The 23,225-nt window shown below is 36.1% G+C and overlaps 1 protein-coding gene across 5 annotated transcripts; it reads left to right on the forward strand.

Moving 5' to 3' along the window:
* The first annotated feature begins 757 nt into the window (after positions 1–757).
* LOC126596159 (myosin-6-like) lies at positions 758–18,333 on the forward strand. Of its 5 annotated transcripts, none has more exons than XR_007613884.1 (39): positions 758–1,257; positions 2,391–2,519; positions 2,964–3,107; positions 3,383–3,528; positions 3,613–3,769; positions 3,937–3,995; positions 4,196–4,355; positions 4,746–4,895; positions 4,968–5,104; positions 5,212–5,358; positions 5,460–5,561; positions 6,043–6,100; positions 6,198–6,299; positions 6,419–6,456; positions 6,590–6,716; positions 6,835–7,239; positions 7,334–7,443; positions 8,718–8,778; positions 9,094–9,271; positions 9,366–9,571; positions 9,952–10,071; positions 10,785–10,883; positions 11,673–11,927; positions 13,429–13,568; positions 13,706–13,820; positions 13,908–13,928; positions 14,016–14,090; positions 14,223–14,393; positions 14,871–15,005; positions 15,111–15,293; positions 15,781–15,912; positions 15,992–16,062; positions 16,157–16,256; positions 16,408–16,464; positions 17,153–17,209; positions 17,364–17,444; positions 17,533–17,615; positions 17,702–17,930; positions 18,027–18,333. XR_007613884.1 is itself a non-coding variant. In XM_050262652.1 (39 exons), exons 1-39 carry the CDS (start codon positions 1,255–1,257, stop codon positions 17,814–17,816), a joined length of 4,527 nt encoding a protein of 1,508 aa, XP_050118609.1. In that variant the 5' UTR covers positions 758–1,254; the 3' UTR covers positions 17,817–18,333. The 5 variants fall into 5 exon arrangements, 4 of the variants coding, with proteins under 4 accessions (XP_050118609.1, XP_050118608.1, XP_050118610.1 ...); XM_050262652.1 differs by having other exon boundaries at positions 6,835–7,005; positions 7,108–7,239; positions 17,702–18,333; XM_050262651.1 differs by having other exon boundaries at positions 17,702–18,333.
* The last annotated feature ends 4,892 nt before the right edge of the window (positions 18,334–23,225 follow it).

Here is a 23,225-nt window from a genome sequence, read left to right on the forward strand (position 1 = left end):
TTTAAATTTTCACATTTTTGAGCAATTTTCCATAATTTCCATCGCAAACAAACAATATCGATTTCTATACGTCCATAAATATTTTCACAAATTTGCAGATCGATATTTTCACTGGTACATATATTTTAAATACTGAAAATAACAAGTTCGCAACTGATTTAGTCCCTACATTTTTAGTGTAAATGTATCTTTGTTCAAAACTTGGATTAGGACCATTTATAACTAATTTGATCAAATTTGTAATTTGGACAATATAGGCAAACTCTCGAACCCGCCCATGCCTAACCGTAATTTTGTTAGAAATTAAGTATGTCATAAATATAGCAATTAGACCTCAATTTTTTCACCAATTTCATCCCTATCATATAATAAAACGTAAAATACACACACTTTAGTGAGTATATATTTTCAGAAAGCAAAGAATAAGAAAAATGACGTCTCAAATGAAATGTAGACAAGAAGTCATCTTGTTAGAACTTACTTGAGCTTACACACTCTTATTAAACGCACGCTATATTTATTTATTATTTTCTCTAGAGAAAACATGCTTGAAACCATTTGGATACAAAATAAAATTTCTAACTATTTGTAATTAACGTACAATGCCTTGTGGTCATAAATACTTCATACAAAAGCAGTAGTTCCACAAGGTTGGGGAAAGGGGCACTGATCGGAATTAAATGACCAAGCCAAGGTTAATATGGTAACTTCATATTTAATGTTGAGTTACGCGTTCATGTTGTTAGGCATTTGGCAGACAGAAGCGAAACAGAGGCCGAGAGCGAGCGAGATAGAGAGAGAAGGCGAGGAGAGAGAGGGCCAACGGCGAGGAAGAGAGAGTGCAGAAGGGAAGCGCGAGCGAGAAAGAAAATCAGAGGGAAAATAGTTGCAGAGGATCTTCTTCTTTCTCGTTCAGGGAGGATAAAAGGTCCGCCATTGTTACCCCTCTGCAACAACATTTCCCATTTGAGACACCTTCTTCCATTTCCTCCTCATACACCAGATACAGTTTTATCACCGCGATTTCCGTACAGTCGGAGCGACATTGTCGTCCTCTTACGTGCGTGCTGCTGCAGCTCCGAAATTTGAAAAACCGATAATTTAGGCACACATTGGTGGATTTTCTTCGTACGGTTCCCTCTGAAGAGAAGAATCCATGGTTTTTTCGGCATTGGGTCGTGGCCGTTGCTGAGGCATTCTAGGGTTTTGGGAGCTCGGCCTCGGATCTGAATCTAATCAGATTTTTCGTCCGCAATGGTATCTTTCTCCCATTTTCTTGGTCACCAAGTTTTTGAATTTTCTCTCTATAATAATTTAAATTTTGAAAAATTTACTGCTTTTGCAATTTAATTTCTTAATCCTAGGTCAATGCATTGATGTTTTCTGAATGCGACTTGATTCTCGCTCAGTTAAGCTGAAATGGGCGTTATTTTGTTGCTTCAGTAAGCTAACGTGGGGTAGGAACTGTTTGATTATAGTTTATGGCAGTTAAAATTTCGGAAATGTTTGTTATTTTATCGTGGTAAACCAAAATTAAGATATGTACATTGTTCAAGTTCATATTTTTTAGTAAATGTATTGAAATTAGCTGTTTTTCTGAGTAATTTAGTGTAAACTAGGAGAGGAGATAGTCGGGCTGGAAATATTTTACTGAAGGATTGGCTTTTCGCCATGATAACGCTACTAGCTTTTCTCGACATAATTGGCGTAAAAGAGAGCTGCATTGTTGCCATTGCAGGAGTTCGGATTGCATTAACCTACCGGCCATGAAGCAAGGGTTAATGCAAGCGGTCAAAAATCTCAGTCATGAAGTGAAGTTGATGCAAGCCAGAATTGTGACATTATGACACTAAATGGATGTCTGGCTTGAAACACTAATGCTACTCCCTAGCATGCTTCATGTGTCCTAAGGCAGTGCCTTATTGATTCATTTGGATGGAATATTTATCAATAAGAAAAATAAAATATTGAGTCTCTTTTTACAACATATTTAGTGGTTCACTCATTCTTACCTTGACAATTGAAAAGATTATGATTCTAAAAGATCTTCTAAAACTGTAAGTCCACCTTTTATCCATATGCATGGATGCTATCGATGCTACACCAGAAGTGCATCCAGCATTTAGATTTCCTGGATAAGGCGTGTGATGCTTCCTTCAATTGGAATGCGATTCTTAAGTATCTCAAATGCAAAGTATGCTAAATGAGGAACATGTCACTGTTTTGTTGTAGAATCTTATTTTGAGTTCAGAATTATAATTGTATCATAATCTTGCTGTCTAATCCTTGATATTCAAGTCTGATGTGTATCGATTTCTTGGTGATTTTAAAATTAAAGATCTGGCTTGCTCTTTCTTATGGATGTGCTGATTATTTCATTGTCCACACAGGCTGCCAATGTCAATTTGGCAGTAGGATCTCATGTTTGGGTCGACGATTCTGAGAAAGCCTGGATTGATGGTGAAGTTGTAGGAGTCAATGATGAAGAGATTGAAATAAACTGTACATCAGGGAAGACGGTCAGTGCTGCTTTTGTTTTCCAAATCTTATTGAGCCTTGCTTCTGCTTTTGTTAGCTGTATGATAGCTAACACACCAAAAAAGTGTAAATGAAGAAGTATCACTTAGAGGACTTAAAAGACCTATCATGTTTGTAGGAAAAATGATACCGAATAATGTTAAAAGTACTTACTAGATTGGTAGAATGTTTTAGGGTCATAATATATCCACTTCAAATCAAATAATGTTCTCTGTTGATTGAATAATGACACAATTTTCATTTGATTGCATGTATTTCCTGTTCCTCATTTTACGTTTCCTTTGGCACAGACAGAGCCATCATATTTATTGCATACACACACACACACACACACACACACGCATGAAAACTAGTGACTGATCATCCTTGTGTATTATTGAATATCATGATCATCTCATCGACTATTTTTTCCCCTTTTGTTGTAGGTTACAGCCAAAGCATCCAGTGTCTACCCAAAGGATCCTGAATTTCCTCAATGTGGTGTAGATGATATGACTAAGTTGGCTTATCTGCATGAACCAGGGGTTTTGCAGAATTTAAAAAGTAGATACTGTGTAAACGAAATATATGTGAGTACTACCCAAACATACCCCCGCTTTGTTGACTGATTGGTAGATTTATTTTAGTTTAAATCCTTTTGACCTCAAATATATGTGAATTCCTTAAGGTCATCTATGTCATTTATTTGCCAAAAAATGCATTCTCTTCACCTCTCAGCTATGGTTTTTAAACATGGATAATCGATTAACTTTTTGTGCACAGTCAATACTGTGATTGACAATTTCATTTTCAAAATTATAACTTTGATTGCAGACAGAGCTAAACTCCGTAGTTGTGTTTCCAGACTTATACAGGAAGTATATTGATAGCTGTGAACCCCTTCCGGAGACTACCTCATTTATATGATAATCATATGATGGAACAGTATAAAGGTGTGGCTTTAGGTGAGCTGAGCCCACACCCTTTTGCTATTGCTGATGCTGCCTATAGGTACTTCGTTGAACTTTGCCATTGGTTTCACCTTTTGACTGTGTGGTGCAACTTAAATAAATTTTTATTTATTTTTTAATGCAGACAGATGATTAACGAGGGAATAAGCCAGGCAATTTTGGTCAGTGGGGAAAGTGGAGCCGGGAAAACAGAGAGTACAAAGATGCTTATGCGTTATCTTGCCTATATGGGTGGAAGAGCTGTATCTGAGGGGCGGTCTGTGGAACAGCAAGTCTTGGAGGTAACAAGTTTATGATGTTCTTACGCATCCAGTTGGAACTAGCATTACAGTTCTATTTTTGTTGTCGTCTGAGATGTCTATTATTCATGACTTTTCTTTGGGAAGTGACTTGCGCTAGTAAAAAAATCCATTTCTTCACTTATTTTTTATGTTATTATTATTGGCAGTCTAACCCTGTTCTTGAAGCATTTGGTAATGCAAAGACTGTCCGAAACAATAATTCCAGGTGGGAACCTTTTTCCTTTTTCTTCTACCAGGATTACTAGTAAAAATTATTTTTTATAAGTATGATGGTATGTCTAATCTGATGGGATATCTAATCTTACAGTGGAAGGTTATTAATGAGAGCAGTTTGTATATCTTTCTGTTGTATCTTCTAGTCAATTGGGTTAATTTCCGCTCTGATTGAGCTTAACATAACTGCAGTCGTTTTGGTAAGTTCGTGGAGATTCAGTTTGATCAAACAGGGAGAATCTCAGGAGCTGCCATTAGAACTTATTTATTGGAGCGATCCAGAGTTTGTCAAGTATCTGATCCAGAGAGAAATTACCATTGCTTTTATATGCTCTGTTCTGCACCTCCAGAGGTGAAATGATCTCCTATACACATACAATGTATTCTTCATATGGTCTGGTTCTATAATAGAAAGCCATGATTAATTGTTCTTTGGCTAAAAAGTAAATACTTAGAATTAGAAAAAAACCAGAAAATCACTGGATAATATAGATCCTAATTGTATTAACTAAGTTATCCTACTGCTCAGTGCTCATTATTCCAAAATTGATATGGATTTCTAGTTTGTTACTAGCTGTTTGGTGCGTTCATGTGAACTTTTTGTTGCTGGTAGTGTCACTCCGAGTCATTTAGAGTGGGAGTTTAGTTCGAAATTAACCTAAGAACAGTTCATTATCAAAATGACATAACTAGTTCTTCATATAAATTTAACATTTGCATGTTTTTTTGTGCCCACATTCAGGATGTTGAGAAGTACAAATTGGGAAATCCGAGAACATTTCATTATTTAAATCAGTCCAACTGCTATGAGCTGGATGGGGTGGACGATTCAGAGGAGTATCTCACAACTAGGAAAGCTATGGATGTGGTTGGGATCAGTTCTGAGGAGCAGGTATGTCACTGGATTGCTTATGAACATTAAATATTCTATCAAATATTTTGACTTTTGTTCTGCTTTTTTTAGGATGGAATATTTCGAGTTGTAGCTGCAATACTTCATTTAGGCAACGTTAACTTTGCAAAGGGGAATGAATCTGATTCTTCTGAACCCAAGGATGATAACTCTCGGTTCCATCTCAAAACTGCTGCTGAACTTTTCATGTTTGTGTCCATTACTTTATATGTTTTTTTTTTTGGTAAATATCCACATGTGGTTTTTGATGTTTTCATAAGTAAATGGCTGAGCTTTTGTCTACAATCTATGTTAGGTGTGATGAGCAATCTCTTGAAGATTCTCTGTGCAAACGTGTGATGGTGACCCGTGATGAGACCATAAAGAAAAGCTTGGATCCAGATTCTGCAGCCATCAGTAGAGATGCATTGGCCAAAATTGTTTATTCAAGGTTATTTGATTGGTAGGTTTAGGAATATACTAGTTAGTTCATCATTCAGCAAAAAAATTTCTGCATTGATATAATCTTAATGTTTTCCTAATGTGGTGAACTAATTGCCCCAGGCTTGTGAACAAGATAAACAACACTATTGGTCAGGATCCTGATTCAAAATATTTGATTGGAGTTCTGGATATTTATGGATTCGAGAGTTTCAAGACAAACAGGTGCTTAACTGGTATGCTTTTATTTCATCGTTTAAAAGGTTAAATTATTGCAGAGGACTGCATCGATTCCTTCTGTTTTTTGGATTGGGATCTTGATCGAGAAAGTTCTCCCTTTGTGGCTGTATGATGCCATTTAAATCCAGAGATTTTTTTTCCTTTACGCCAAAATCCTGAACAATGTTTGAAGTGTTTTATTCGTACAGTCACATCTGGTTCAGAAAACTTTCAGCTGATATCACAGCCTTTGCTTCTAATAATGTTCTAAGTGTTTTATTCGTGCTATCACATCTGGTGCAGAAAGCTTTAAACTAATATCACGGCCTTTTCTTCTATGCGTTATCCACTCATGCAAAAATTAACTGCCCACACATTTCTGTGACAGCTCTGTTCTTTATCACTTCTTAGGTTGGCCTGGTTGTTTTTTTTATATTCTTGAGTTCACTTCTCGTGTTTAATTTCTAAACTGTTAACTGGTGTGCAGCTTCGAACAATTTTGTATCAATTTGACAAATGAAAAATTGCAGCAGCATTTCAACCAGGTGTGGGAATGGATACATAATAAGTATTCTTTGGTATTCTTGTATCCTCCAGACTACTCTCATTTACTCAATTAAGTGTCAACATTCTGCTTGACAGCATGTGTTCAAGATGGAGCAAGAAGAATATACTAAAGAAGAAATTGATTGGAGTTACATAGAGTTCATCGATAATCAGGATGTTCTTGATCTCATTGAAAAGGTATGCCAGTTTTCAATAATTTTAATTAAGGTCTGCTCATTTCTTTGAATTAAACATATTATTTTATTTGCGTGCAATATCGTGTTTTGTTTTTCTGATATATGCTTTTATTATTTCAGAAGCCCGGTGGCATCATTGCTCTTCTGGATGAGGCTTGGTATGCACTGGAATATAAAAATTAATACGATACCCCCTCCCCCCTCCTTAGTATCAACTTGTTGACTATTTACTAGGAAGTATTTTGATCTATTTCTTGTGATTTGGTGACAAGCTTATGTTATTCTTTGTAGTATGTTCCCGAGATCAACCCATGAAACATTTTCACAGAAGCTTTATCAAACTTTTAAAGACCATAAACGTTTTAACAAGCCAAAATTGTCGCCTACCGACTTTACCATTTGCCATTATGCCGGTGATGTAAGTTTTGAATTCAACCCTAACCTCTTGTACAAACTGCATCAGACTAATCAAATCCTACCATGGAGAAGTTATCAACTTGCTTGATATTTATGTCGTTGGAAAATTTGGTTTTCAGGTTACTTATCAAACAGAGTTCTTCCTGGATAAGAACAAAGATTATGTTGTTGCAGAGCATCAAGCACTCCTTAGTGCCTCCAAATGCCCTTTTGTTTCAGGCTTGTTCCCTCCTTTACCCGAAGAATCTGCCAAACAATCAAAGTTCTCATCAATAGGTTCTCGATTCAAGGTCCCTTTCTGTTCCAAATTTCTAATTAAGCTTATGCTCACTGATCAGTTAAATTTTGTTTATGTTCCTTTTGTTTTTATTCTTTGTCGTCTGCTTGAACAGCAACAACTGCAATCATTGCTTGAAACGCTAAGTGCCATTGAGCCTCACTACATACGCTGTGTAAAGCCAAATAATCAACTCAAACCTGCCATATTTGAAAATAGCGCTGTTTTACAGCAGCTTTGCTGTGGGGTAAGCATATTGTGTAGTCCCAAAATGGAAAAAAATCTTACCAGTTACGCCTTGCACAATAATGCAACCTGAATTGTTATGTATCTAATCCCAGGGAGTAATGGAGGCCATTCGGATTAGTTGTGCTGGATATCCAACTAGAAAGACCTTTGGAGAATTTACAAGTCGTTTTAAAATTCTGGCACCTGAGGTTCTAAATGGAAGGTAGTTTCACCAAATTCTCTGAACATCAATTAATCTCTCTCTCTCTCTCTCTCTATATATATATATATATATATGTGTGTGTGTGTGTGTGTGTGTGTGTGTATTCTTGATTTCATGCATTTGTAAGTGGGCTATATATATGTATATGTATATTCTTCGCTTTCATGCATCTGTAAGGTAATCTAGACTCTGGGCTTTTCTGTAATGCTTTGATGCATGTAGCTGTCTATTGGTGACTAGAATTTATCCCACAATTCCCAACCTGCATTAATGGACTATCGATCTATCTATCTATCTATCTATTTATCTTTCTGGAACATCATTGATGTCTCCACCAATTGATCCCATTGACTACGTGTTGTAGTTAACACAATGAAATGAATGCACTGTATGTGCACTGTTGAGAGTTGTCACAAATCGGTGAGGGACAAGGTTTGCTATGTGCTTATATGGTCTTGGGCTACTCTCCATATTGCCAATTGGTTCTATGGTGGAACCTCAATTTCATCATGGTATCAGAGCGGGTTGTCCTCTTGTGAAGCCAAACAACCACACGCGCTCCACGTCACCCAGTTGTTGTCCACGTGTAAGCTTGAAAATCCGCCACACGTGTGGGGGCGTGTTGAGAGTTGTCCCACATCAGTGAGGGACAAGGTTTGCTATGTGCTTATATGGTCTTGGGTTACTCTCCATATTGCCAATTGGTTTTATGGTGGAACCTCAATTTCATCACGCACTACCCATGTAGAACTTCGTGGGTGTCCTGCAACAGTTGATTGCATTGACCGCACAATGAACTCAACATGATTAATGTTCTATATATTTGCTACAAAGATTTATGCAACACACTGCTACAACTATGTATCTATGTTGTTGTCTGTTTTTCATTTTTATGGGTGTGTTTTGATGTTGTACAAGAGTAATGGACTACATATGCAGCACAAACTATAACAGTTTTATGGCTGCGGGAAAACAAGTTTTTTGAAAACTATATTGGGATAGAGGAGGAGTTGCAAGGGAAAGTTAGTTTTGAATCATCACTTTGGGCTTCAATATATTTGGAATTTCAACGTTTATCTTGTCTAGAAGCTCTCACTAGTTGGAAAACAACTGATCTGTGATACTCTAATATCTTTGGACTTAAGGTCCTGTTTTATGGAGAAAATTCTATTGTTTTGTAGGCTAGTTTTCATTGTTGTTTTTTTAGTGTCAGGATTTCTTCTTCTTGTTTTTATGTAAAACTTCTGTTAACTTTCTTAATTCATTATTTTCAGCGTTGATGAGGTCACTGCATGCAAGAAGCTATTACAAAAGGTCAACCTCAAGGGATATCAGGTATTTCAAACAGTTCTGTTTCTTTCACACCGTTATCTGGAGCTAAAGTTAGATGTTATCATATTTTTTTAAATGGTTAAATGATTAAGTGGGAACTCATTATATTTCCACTCCAGTAGTTGTTTATCTGCATACATTTGCTTAAAATGGATGGCAGTTTTTCTTGTCACATAAGACCGAGCTACTGCACTACAATTGGAAAATCTACTTTTTCAGGAGTCAAGCTGCTTTGTATCACCGATCATTACATGATCCTGACCTATAATCTTTTGTAGGGTTAACAAGGCCAATATTTCTGATATGTTCCTGTTGCAGGTTGGGAAAACAAAAGTGTTCCTCAGGGCTGGTCAGATGGCAGAACTAGATGCATATAGAAGTGAGGTATTGGGAAGATCGGCTAGTGTTATCCAGAGAAAAGTTCGCTCCTACCTATGTCGCAAAAAATTTGTCTTGTTGCGGTTGTCTGCCATCCAAATCCAAGGCTTATGTAGAGGTAAGGAAGAATTTTCACCTTGTGCTTCTTGGAGATTTGTTGCCTTGTAGCCCAAGATCTGTTACTAAAACTTTTTTTTTCTGACTGATTGCAGGACAAGTTGCACGCCACCGATATGAAAACATGAGAAGGGAAGCTGCTTCTGTGATTATCCAGAAATATGGTCGCTCGTATCTTTCTAGGAATGGTTATAAAAACTTGTGCTCTTCAGCTGTTTCTATTCAAATTGGTATGCGCGGGTTGGCTGCTCGTAAGGAGCTTAGTTCCAGGAAGAAAACAAGGGCTGCAACTGTGATACAGGTGAAGATTACATTTCTTTTTTAGTATAGCAATGATTTCTGATATTTTCGGGGTTTCTTCATTTGCTGAATATCTGAATACAATTTCTTTTTCTTGTACAATATAAGGAAATGTGTTATAAAAAAGCTTTAAGCTTATCAAAACGAATAAATTTTATTGATTTGTTTTGTTTCCCAAATTCATGTGATAGAGAAGAGAAATCCCTATTGAGAGAGAGGCTATCAAAAGAGAAAACCAAACGTACCAGATCCTGATCCGGAAATTTATATTTTAGGTTTTCTTTAGTTTATGGCCGGTCGTTGTAGTTGTCTGTTGGTTTTATTTTGTAATCTCTTTTATGCTTTTATTGTTTTACCCATTGATTCAGAATATTATTACAGAGTCATTGCCGGAAACACTTAGCACATGCTCATTATTTGAGGATGAAGAATGCAGCTATTGCCATACAATGTGGTTGGAGACGAGTAGTTGCTCGTAGAGAGTTGCGGAGGCTAAAGATGGTGATACCTTCTTTCTTTCTTCTGAATTTTTCAGTGTTTGATTTCCTCTTACTCTTTTGACGCCTTGTCTTACTTTTGTGGGTCTACTTGTTAATTTCGTTTCCATATGTTGCAATCTGGCCTGTATTTTCTCATGGTGTCTTGTGCTTTATAAATTTCTATGTTATTTGTCTTTAAGAGAGCAACTTTTGTCTTGCCTATGTTTTCTTTGCCAAGTTCTATTTTTGTACTGTTTAATTCTCAACCTAAAACACCTCAAGATCTTGACTCAGTTTCTGTTCTTCTTTGGCCTTGTTCGGAACACAATGGAATTCATATTTCAGTTCATTTGGTGGTTTGAGTCCACAACTTTGTTATATATACATTTATATTTTGTGTTTGAAATAACAAAGTGCTAGAACTCAATTGAAAAGGCTAAAAAAACTGGCGATTTCTTTAACAAGAAGAAAAAAAGCTAAATATGTCTGATCTGGTTTTAGGGACTTCCTTTATCTTGTGTAAGTGATGGGTTCCACCATCTAGAAGACGCATACTAAAAAATAGTATCAATAAATGAAAATCATGGTCAAGTCTGCTCCATTAAACCAGCCCGAACTCTCCCTCTCTGGTATCATATTTGAAATTTTGTTCCAAACCAATGTACAGTGGTTTCAAACAGAGTGTACATGCAAAATGAGCATTATATTTTTTAATTAACTTTTCCTTTTCTGCAGGCTGCTAAGGAAACTGGTGCTCTCCAAGAAGCCAAAAATAAGTTGGAAAAGGAAGTTGAAGAGCTAACCTGGCGCCTGCAACTGGAGAAGCGAATGAGGGTAATAATCCCTATCTTCTCTGTAATATGTTAATGCATAGTATCCTACATAGCTACGTTGACTGCAATCATGTAATCAATATTTGAAGGATATGCCAATCAGCTGAGGTTACCCACAAAAAAAACTTTGGTGATATGATTTCCTGGTGAATACTCCAATCTTTTCCACTTGATAAAGTTTTCCTCATGTACGTTCCTTTGAAATGTTTGATCTAAGGTTGTAAGCTTGCAAAAGCATTCTTTATGTAGGCTGAAGAAGAATTGTCTTGTAATGTTTTCTGCTCGGAGTTCTCTATGAAATTTGGTTGATGCAGTAACAACTTTTTAGTTAGAAAAAAAAGTATACTCTTCGAAAGGATTTGTACTAAACCATCTTTCCAAGTCTAACAACAAAGCCTACTTGGTTCAAATAATAATCATATTGCAAGAGTCTATCAATAACAAATCTATTTTTATACTCTCTTCTCCTCTCTATTTTATCGTTTATCGTCTCTCAGATTAAGTTTTTTTTATCTTCCTATTCTGTAAACCTCTTATATTTGTTCGCATTTCTACCATCAAAAGCCACCAAAGATCATAGGTTCACCATCTTGTGTACTGTCCTATATCATTGTTTCACCATGTACCTTTGGTTTGAATTGTTATTTATACATCCATTTGGATCCTTCTTGATTAAGGCTCTTAGTTTGACAAGAGGCACAAGAGCAATAAATCTATTTTGACTTCTATATATCAAGTCTGAAAAAAATTATGGTATATGCATAACAAGAGAGGGATTCTTTAAATGCAGGCTGATATGGAAGAGGCCAAAACAAAGGAAAATGCGAAGTTGCAGTCTGCTTTGAAAGAGATGCAACTCGAATTTCAAGAAACTAAATCCCTGCTTATGAAGGAACGTGAGGCTGCAGCAAAAGCATCAGAGGAGGCAGCAAAAGCGGCTGAGGCTGCAGCAAAAGTAGCTGAACAAATGCCAGTCGTACAGGAGATTTCAGTTGTGGATCAGGAAATAGTCAATAAGCTTACTGCCGAAAATGAGCAGCTTAAGGTAAAGGCACTGAAACTCTCATATGCTTTTTGGGTTTTAGTATTTCAGGTATATAAAGTGATTAGTGTTGAAGTTCCCTTCGAGTGCAAATATAAGGATAGTATAGTGGCACAAGTAAGGGTGTCGAACCACAGGGACTGATAAATAGAACTATCTAAAAATAAACCTAAGACATGAAATCTGACTTAAAATGAGCTAAGTCCTTCCCCTAAACATTCATGAATCAATGAAATGATCTTTTAACTTATCCATTTCAAATGCACAACTAAGATGTTCACATATCTAGCATGGCATTTAACTAGATTGTATGAATCCTCACTTTCTTTGCATGTGAGATGCATGGCATATACATCAAACTTATATTTGTAGGTGCAACCTAGCATGGCATATACTTAGATTTAGCACCTAGAAACTCATCAAGAACAAAGAGGATTATGAACATCACATGAACCCTAGAACATGGCATTTATCCTAGATTTTCATGGAATCAGCTTACATGATTATTTCTGAACCTAATCACATGTTGCTAAGGAATAAAAGAAGATATGGCAGTCATCCTTATCATTCTCAACAGAAAGCAAACATAAACAAGGTAGCTAAGCTTGAAAATATGTGCTTGAAACAATTGAAGACAGAAAACTGATTCTAGCTTGCAAATGAAATTGATAAACTAAAATTGCATCATAACATTAATTCAATCATGTCTAGGGCTTCAAAGCAGCCCTAAGTATCCATAACCTAAATTAAAAACATAACAAAATACATAAAAAGTTAGGAATGCTAGAACCTAGAAACAGCTCAAGGTGGAGGACTCCTCCTCTTTGATGTTGTGTATCTCCTCTTTTTCTCTTTCAGATTTTGTGTATTTTTCTCCTATTAAAAGGCTTAGGAGTTTTCTAACATCTGACACATTTACATCCTTAAATTGACTCTCATTTATAGCTCATTACAATCAGCTTTTAGTATAGGAGTAACTGAAAACTAGCTGTTATCAGAATTTGTAACTAAACAGCTACTCTTTATTTTGTCATAATTTCTTGTCGAAACCTCCAAATCACAAGCTGTAAAGACCATCAGAAAGAAGACTTCCAGGGCTTTCCAATTGTATATGGCCCATTTTCTAATTTGTTATGAGCATTTCGGGGGAAAGCTCGCAAGTTGGCTGTTCTGCGAGGGCCTTTTCTGGCGGATCTTGGGCAACTTGTGGGCTATGGTCTGGTCTTGGGCGAGTTGGGCTTCAAACTATCCATTCTAGGCTCTTAAAATATTCAAAATAAGATGATTTCTTCAAGCCCTTACTTTCATCCTGAAATACAATATAAACAACAAAATACCTTGTGATGCATAGAGATTTTAAGTCAAAAACCTAAGTAAAAGAGGGCGTAAAAGTATAACTTTATGCACTAAACAATCAGTTTGTGATTGCTTTCAAGTATACAATTGTCTGAGGTTTTTTGCCTTGTTTCTTTTTCTTAATGATTTTTAGCTCTGATCTTTGCAGGCCCTGGTGGATTCACTGGAAAAGAAGATTGATGAAACAGAGAAAAAGTTTGAAGAAACAAGCAGGCTTAGTGAACAGCGGCTCAAGCAGGCTACGGAGGCAGAATCAAAGATAATTGATTTGAAGACTGCCATGCAGAGGTTCTTTCTTGACTTCTGTCAAATTGGATTAGGATGCATCACTGATTGTTACTCAGTCAATTAATTGAATAGTTGATTTTTATGCTTAATTGTGCTTTGTTATTCTAATATAGTTCGTTGCCTGTATCATTCCTCAGGCTAGAAGAAAAACTTTCTGACATAGAAACCGAGGACCATATTTTGCGTCAGCAAGCATTAAAGATGTCAGCTTCTATGAAAATGTCAGAGCATTTGGCTGGAGCACCAGCTCAGGTAGGCTTCCCACAAGAATGTTTGTTTTTTGCATTTGTCCTGCTAAGAACATTTTATTGATTTTTGTTTCTCCCCCTATAATTGCAGCCTTTGGGGAATGGTCATCATGTAAGTGAATAATTTAAATCAAGTGTTGTTTACCATAGCTGTTTATTTGTTGTTCTTTGTACGATCCTAAGGTTTGATTTAATGTAGGAACCACTGAGAACTACACCGTCCAAGAAATTTGGCTCAGAGTCTTTCAGGAGATCCCAAATTGAAAGGCAACATGTATGTATTTGAGAAGCAAGTCATTCTTTCCAATTTTTGAATTTTCTTTTATTTGGTTTTACTCTTATCTGTTTCTTTACTTTTTCTCTTGAAGCTTATTCTGCTTCTGTATTATTCATCTATGTGGTGCAGGAGGGTGTAGATACTCTTATGAAATTAGTGACAGGTAATCTTGGATTCAGTGAAGGAAAGCCAGTTGCAGCAATAACAACATACAAATGTCTTCTGCACTGGAGATTATTTGAAGCGGAAAAAACTAGTGTATTTGACCGACTTATTCAGATAATTGGTTCTGCAATTGAGGTAAATTAATATCCATTATAAATTTTGTTTTGCTAAAATATTAGAACTGAACCAGTCATCAAAGCAGATAGGGGGTTAGACCCTTTCACAACTCTGTTGCATTGAACTTTTTTGACAAGACTTCTGTGCTAACTGATGAGTGTATTTGATCATGAATTCTAATTTGATGGGGGTGCTTTCCCTCAGTGATTTCTTTGGGTTACTATCAATTACTTGAATCTGAATACGAACTGTTGAATTTTGTATAGCACACAGGAAACTCTCTAAAGATGTGTCCACATATTCACGAAGGACCACTATTTATTTAAGTGGTTAACCACATATTTATAGTGGTTAACCAAATCAATAAAATAAAAGCTTTTGAAGCTATCAAGAGAAAACAAGATTAGGTTTTTTTTAAGAAATGCAGGGGCAATTTGGGACTTTATGCTGCACTGTTTTCAGAACTTGAGTTTGATGACATATGTTTCTTTACAGGACCAGGATAACATTGATCATATGGCTTATTGGCTTTCCAATACATCTACATTGTTGTTCTTGCTCCAGCGGAGCTTAAGAACTGCTCCACGAAAGCCTCCTACCCCCACATCTTTATTTGGAAGGATGACCCAAGTAATGAAATCTATTTTATTCATGTATCATTTTGATTTTTTTTTTTCTGGGTATCTGATTTCTTTCTTCTTGTGCTTGTTGTCATATGATGTTCTTGCTTTGTAGGGCTTCCGATCTTCTTCTGCCAATCTTTCAGTTGGTGCTTCTGATTTAGTACGTCAGGTTGAGGCGAAGTATCCAGCTTTGCTCTTTAAGCAGCAACTTACAGCATATGTGGAAAAGATATATGGAATCGTCCGAGACAATTTGAAGAAGGAATTGTCACTTCATCTTTCTTCTTGCATCCAGGTACAATGAAGTTTGGCATTACACCATTGGAACTTGGCATGAGTTTTTAGCTTAGTTCTTACATTCTTTTAAGTCCTAGGATGGAAAAGTAATTGCTTTCAGCTTTAATTTCTCCTGTTAACTTTTGCTATACTCCTGGGTTCATACCTTCTAGAAGTAAGCATGTGATTTAAATGCTAGTGTGAAGATTACCTCTTGGTCATTTTCATAAATTTTTGCCAAGGGCAGGAAATTTTTACCATATGCTATGTTAACACGGATGGCTTCTATACCGGTTTGGTTAGGTTTGTGATTCATTTTGTTGGTGAGAATGCAAGTTAGGTAACTTGGTTGATGTGTCAAAAATTTGGTTGCCAAGAATTAGCTTTGATTGATGAATCATTGTGGTTAAATATGCTAGAGATCTCTTACATGAAACATTTCAGTTTATTATATTTTATGGTATCATTTAATTAAGTCGGGGTCACGTGTTTCCTTGATGATTCAGGCACCCAAAACGGCAAAAGGTGGTGTTTCAAAATCACCCGAAGGATCAACTGGGAACAGTCCTCGGGCTAATCCTTGGAATAGCATCATCGCAAATCTTAATGGGTTTCTCACTACATTTAAAGAAAATTGTGTAAGCAATATTCATGACACTTTCAAGGTGGTTAGTATCCCTTTGCGACATTTTAATCCAATGAATGACCTTCTTTCAGGTGCCTCCAATTATTGTTCAGAAGATATTTACTCAAATGTTCTCATACATCAATGTACAGATTTTTAATAGGTAAGTTACTCTCTTATATTTGTCAATAAATATTACAAAAATTAAATATGACGGGGTTAACTTGTGGCTGATTTATTGCTTGATTCTGCTGCAGCCTTCTTCTTCGTCGAGAGTGCTGCACCTTCAGCAATGGCCAATATGTGAAGAATGGGCTAGCTGAATTGGAGCTATGGTGTAGCCTAGCAAAAGAAGAGGTATTGTTTTAAACTTATCAGCAGTGAAAGGTTAATTTTCAATTTTTTAAAGTCCCTACAATCCTCCCTGCCTTCCATCTTGAAAATAGTTTTGGTTGTTCTGTCATTCTTTCTTTTGATAATATCTGGTTGACGTTTCATCTCATTGCAGTATGCTGGCTCATCATGGGATGAACTCAAATATGTTAGGCAGGCTGTAGGATTCTTGGTACGTTTCTCGGTTGTGTTGCTTCTGATGGTTCTTGTTGGTAGTTATTGTACAATTCACACCAACTGGTATTTAATATTTATACAAAGACTGGAAATATTAATAACCATTTATTCTTTTTATTAAAAATATAAGGATTATGAAAATAAAAATATTTCTTATTCATCAAGAGGAATATAAGACCAGATAAGGAAGAAATGTGACAATGTTATGAATTTTGTAACTGTTAACATCGTTATACTCAAATACAGCAGATGAAGCAATTGTGTTAACTCTAGAGAGTTAGACATTAATAATGAAATTGGCATGGATTTCCCTTTCTTGCTTATCTCCCATCACAGATTTGTATGAAGTGTTCTGCATTGCTTGTCAACCTGTAGGTTGTATGCATTTGAATTGTTCCAAAGTATCCAAACTTTGATTTTTCATTGTGCAAGTAGCAACATTTCTGACACTCATTTATTTAAGGAATGAAGGATTGCTTTTGTCGAATTTTCTCTATATATTTGAAATTGAAATGTGGAGAAATGTAGTCACCTTATTTCATGATTACGTTTTCCTGTACAAAGATGGTTATTAATTAAATTAATGGGCACGGTACTGAATTCAAATTGGAAATTCATCTGCTAATCTATTTTCATTTGGTTGTTAGCTAGTTCTGAACTGAAGACTTATTTGATCTCTGCAGGTTCTACACCAAAAGTCCAGAATCTCCTATGATGAACTAACAAATGACCTATGCCCTGTAAGTCTCTCTGTGAAACTGGAAGATGAAATGAATTTTTTGTCTGCATCTGGTTGAAGCTGCAGATTCTTGTTAATAGACGTGGGTTCATTTACAAATAAATTTGATTTTCTTGTTTGCACTGTCTCTAGCTCATTTATGCTTCTCTCTTCAGGTCTTGAGTGTTCAACAACTTCATAGAGTATGCACACTATTTTTGGATGATGATTACAACACGCAAAGTGTTTCCCCTGATGTGAGTTGAGAAAACTGAAAATTTGATTGGAAACTGCAAAGCTTAATCCGTAATAGTCTGATATAGTGAAACTGCTTTCCTTTTGCAGGTCATTTCCAGCATGAACTTTCTAATGACAGATGACTCCAGCAGTGATGATAGCAGCTCCTTCTTGCTGGATGACAATTCCAGGTTAAGAAGTCTCTTTTTTTTTGTTTTATTTCCGTTTATGAATGCTGATGTTGGAAACTTCTACTAACCATGCTTTGTGAATGCAGCATTCCTTTCTCGATTGAAGATATATCTAGTTCCATGCAAGACCAGAGCTATTCAGATGTAAAACCTCCCGCAGAACTTTCGGAGAATCCAGACTTCCAATTTTTACAGGAGTAAGGCAATCACTTCCACAATCTTCCTCTTTGTGGTACACGTTTTTGACAAGGATTTAACCGAAGCTTCAATTCTTTCAACTCCTGTAAATCCGCCCCAAATTTTTCTCCACTTCAGGTGCTTTTTCATTGTAACTTCCATTGTCCTGGGTGTGGTTTTCTTATTTCCAGTTAGAATTGTAAACTTATATTAGGCTGGTTGGGATGGGTGAAGGGCCAGGATAGGTTTCAGAGTTTGCTTTCATTTTGTAACGGGACATCGAGGCAGCATTCTTTATAGGGATGGTAGCAGGGAAGAACAGTTTGGTGGGAGGAGTTGATCTCAAAACCACTGCTCCTTCCCCGAATCTTCATTTGTACAAAGTGGTAGAATGTATTACAGTACAAGGTAAATATAGTGGATTTGCCTGATTGCTTTGAACAAAACCTGTTGCAGACACATGAATGTGCTTTTAGTGTTTTTAATATGAATGCTTGATATCAATTCCAATGATTGATACCATGAATCCTTAGATTTGAAATCAAGTGTTTTAGAGGACGGAACTCATACAGAATCTAGAAGTTCTGAATTGTAAACTAATTTTTCAGCGTTTTGTTCATATAATGTTTCGTTGCACACTTGTTTAGCTATACGTTTTGTTCTGCAATTTTTGACATCATTGCTGCATGTGCCAATTTTGAGATCACAATGGATAACTAGAGGTGTACAACGGGTCAGGCTAGAACAAGCACTAGTCTTGCAGAGCAATAATACCTTGAAGGATAGACGGTCCCAAAATTCACGTAAAGAGGATTTCTTGCGGGACACGTTTTGTAAACGGCTGCGTTTGACAATTACGAACTTTAAAATAATCAAGTCTATTTAGTACTACGGTATATTATTATTTCTCTTCATTTGTAAATGAGAGATTTTAAATATAAATTTTGTAGATGACGAGTTCATACCAATTTGTTTCTCCAACCACGTTTGTTTAGCCACGCTTGGCATCCAACTTGTTTTGGGTAATTCTTAAAAAAGAAGACAAATTTGTGTGTGTTGTAAATATGGATGTCCATTATTTGGTTTGAGTGAATGACATCACGCATGTGTGAGTAATGACATCATGCCTATGTAAGCAATGATGTAATAACCTATTCATTTACCTATATAATGACGGCCAAGGCCACTAGCAACAAAAAGAAAACGGAAGAGTAAAGAAAAATAGTGAGGGTTATCTTTTACTCCTATTATTTCAGATAATGAGAGAAAGTACTGTTGCTGTCCCAAGAATGTAAGCACACTTGGCAAACCTCATAAATATTGTATCTTATTTATTTTATATTCCACTGCACATATATTCTCAATTTCACAACAGTATGGATATGAATATATTATTTTCAGTTGAATTAATTATTCTTATGGGTTGGTTCACCTATTTAATTATTTAGCTTGGCAGCACATGCTTTGGTAGAATTTCTTCAACAAAAGCAATTTGTTGACCAATTTCTGAACCCTAACTCCAAACCTCATGTGATCACATGTGTCCCCATGCAACTCACATCAGATTCTCTCCCACAGAGGGAGCAAATCTGACTCCAAATTAAATATACATATTCTGATACCATTTCAGTTATTACAGTTATGGAATTAGTTGCATTTTTTTATCTGTATATTATAGTATTATTTTCTTAAATAATTAAGAAATTAGCTTAGGGGCATGAAACATGCATGATGATCCGTTTTCTGGTTTATACATGAATCATATGGAATCAATGTTGATACTAATCTGATTTGGACCATTATATTCTTGTACAATTTCATTAATATTTTTTTTGGGTTAAACTAAAATTTCATTTATATAATATTAGATTACAAATTTACTATGGAGAGATTAATACTAGTTTTAGGGTTGAAGGGTCAACCTGAGTTTGAACTTGAATGACTGCAATTTTTTTGGTCACGAACTCTACTACGGTGTACTATTTGATCTGGAGGCCAAAAGTACGATGCACATCATTTGATACCGAGTTTCATGAGGAGAAGAATTAGCCTTCCGTCAATGTTAGATACTAAAGTTTCATTTACATAATATTAGATTACAAATTTACAATGTAGAGATTAATACTAGTTTTACGGTTGAAGGGTCAACCTGAGTTTGAACTCTAATGACTCAATTTTTTTGGCCTCGAACTCTACTATGGTGTACTATTTGATAGGGAGGCCAAAAGTACGTTGTAGATCATATGGTACTGAGTTGCATGAGGAGAAGAATTAGTCTTTTATCAATGTGGTGGGATACCTTTTCTAGTTAATAGGGATGGGCATAAAAACCGTGAGAGAGCAAAACTGAATTAATCAAAACCAAAAACAAAGAAAAGATAAAAAATCTCATGGCATATAAATCCAAAATATAGAATCATGCATGTAATGGAAAAATGAAAGTACATCAATGCCACATAAAACGGTCAATAACAATCACGCTACCAATATATATTTCAAATCTTCTACACCAAAAGCTCTCTATGACCTTTTTGTGACTGATTTATTTGAATGGCACATGTCTTTGTAAAAAACGTAAAGAAGTGAAAATATCTAAATACAAAAAATGGTAGCATTCCTCATATATATTCACAAACGAAAAACTTAATAATAAATTAGAAGAAACAAAAAAAAAAAAAAAAAAGAGACCCTCAAGTTTGCATGGATTGCAAAAAATTTACGAAGTGAAGATTTTACCATCACCTGTTTTACAACCCATTTAAAACAATGTCTGGCTTAAATTTTGAAGAATAGTTTTATCTGAACCCCAAATTTACTTGCACAACAATCGAATTTCATTGAACGTTTTGTAGTACATTTGCTAGGGTCTCTTTCCTCCTTGTTTAATCGTTCGTAGGAGTTTGGACTCCGTCAAGAGGGAAAGAGTCGACTAAACATCTCAGCCAATGGTGGAAATTTCGCTCGTGTCTGATCCACAACTCTTTTTTTACCATCGCCCCCGATGACTGTATTGGGTGAATTGCGACCGGGGTGGGGTAACTCTTTTTTTCCATCGCCCCCGATGATTGTGTTGGGTGAATTGAGACCGCGAGGGAGGGGGGACCTTTATTCAGTTGTCAAGAGTTTTAAAAGGAATATATGGTACCTCGAGAAATATTAAGGAGACTCTCTTAAAGTAGGACTCTTCATCGGATTATCTGTCACTTCACAATTTAACGTCAATTTCATGCCAACATTATAAAACATTGAGCAACAAATATGAAATGATAGAGAGTCCATAAATACCACGTTTAAAAAAGTCTCTTTAGCATCTATCTTGAAACCTCTATCTTCATCATGTAAAGACTGGACAGATAGACATTATCACCTCACTTTATTCTGCAATCACCTTATTCATTGTGGTTCCACATGGGTTGACTCTGATAATCTCAACCATTATTTAAGTTCATGGGTCGATGTGTTTTGTGTGCGTAAGTTATTTTGCAAAATGTTCATAATCGTATGACGTTGCACATTATATGACACTTGTTTTATTGGTTGTAAATAAATAAGGTACAAAGTGAGTCCTAACATAATAGGGCTTGTAAATAGGGCTTCTTCTTACAAACATTTGCGTGACGTCGTCGGATGAAGGACTTTATCTGACGAATATTTTAGTTAGTAGGGCGAAGACGGTCAACATTTAGGGTTTACTCAAACATTTTACGCGATGAACAATTGTTTCTGGCAAGTGATACGTCGCGGGGCAACATTTTGACGCAAAGATGCAAATAAAGGCGCGCAACAACAGAGGATTTGCCCAACAATTAAGTATTTGTTGGCTAGGAAGGGTTTGCTTGACAACATCGTTTGTCGGCTAAGTGTACTGTTGGTGGTCATAAGCCCAATAATGACGTGTAATAAATATCCATCAGCACAACCTTTGCTTGACGTTTACCTATTACTTACCCGTTTGAGTGGTTCGTTGGGCAAACCCTTGTTCATCAATTTACAAGTAATATGTGCCTTCCTCTTCCTTTTTCTCTTTAGTACCTTCCTCTTCCTCTTTCTACTTTGTGCCTTCCCTTCGTCTTTCTTCTTTTCTTTGCTTCAATACCCCATTTTCCCATTAGTCAAACCCAACCATTTCACCAGTTTGCACAAGGTCCCCAAGTATGTCATGAAAAGCACCAGCAATAAAGGCATGGCTATGGTGGCCGGAGTCCACAATCAGAATATGATGGTGCCTAGGCCCACACAGATAGTTAGGGGAAGTAGGTGCACCTTTAGTTATGGACATCTAGGGAGTAAGTAGAGATTATACCACCGCAATGTGGAAGAACATGGTGAGAATACCACTGTTATGTCGAAGAAGGTGGTGACAAAATTTAATCGGATGTCTTGCATGTGGAAGAACATGGAGAGGATACTGCCGTAGTGGGTTCCAAAGCTTTAAACCCTATGGTTGAGCCTTTTTTCACGAAAGGCTGTGCCTTTTTTCTAAGTTCAGAACCTTGTGGCTGAGCCTTTTTTAAAAGCTCTAAACCCTATAGCTAAGCCTTTTTTCATTGTAATTAAGTGAAGAATAAACTCTACGTGTTATATAATCCCCAACAAATGCATTAGGCAGTGCAAAATCAAATTTGTCTTGTACCACGCATTGACTGAGATCATGTAAATTTCTCTTCTTTTCTCAGTATTTTTGTAATGGGTTCTAAAGCTCTAAACGCTATGTCCGAGCCCTTTATTCTCGAAAGCTTACATTGTACATAAAAGTAGAGAAAAAACACCAAGGGTTTTTGGTCGATGCTTTACAAGGGGACACACATTCTACAAAACTGGTTTGCATGATCCAACCGTCAAACATGTTTGCATATACTTCGAGATCTCCTACACAAAAAGTCACCAAAAAAAAAAGTTCGGAGGATAGGTAACGGAGTGAAATCATTCGACGGTTATAAACTAAAGTTCATGATTTAACTATTGTTTTAGGTCGGATTTAGTTCATTTTTTTTGCAAATACAATCCTCAAGCTTACAAGAATAAGATGAACGAACCTGTTCATCAATTTAAAATATTTCAAATAAGGGATACAACAAAAACTTACATTGTACTTTATTGGAAGTACAGAAAAAACACTTAAGTGTTTTGGAATCAATGCTTTACAAGGGGATACACATTCTATGAAACTAGTTTGCATGATCTAACTATCAAGCATGTTTGCATATACTTTGAGATCTCCTTCGCAAAAAATCACCCAAAAATACATTTGGAGATTAGGTAATGGGACGAAATCATTTAACGGTTAGAAACTACAATTCACGAGTTAACGGTAGTTTAAGGTCCGATTTTGGTTCATTTTTTGAACTTACAATCCTCAACCCTACAAGGATAACATGATCGAACCCAATTATCAATTCAAAATATTTAAAATAGCGGATACACTTTAGTATA

This window comes from Malus sylvestris, chromosome 13 (genome assembly GCF_916048215.2).
Source record: "Malus sylvestris chromosome 13, drMalSylv7.2, whole genome shotgun sequence".
NCBI classification, from domain to species: domain Eukaryota; kingdom Viridiplantae; phylum Streptophyta; class Magnoliopsida; order Rosales; family Rosaceae; genus Malus; species Malus sylvestris.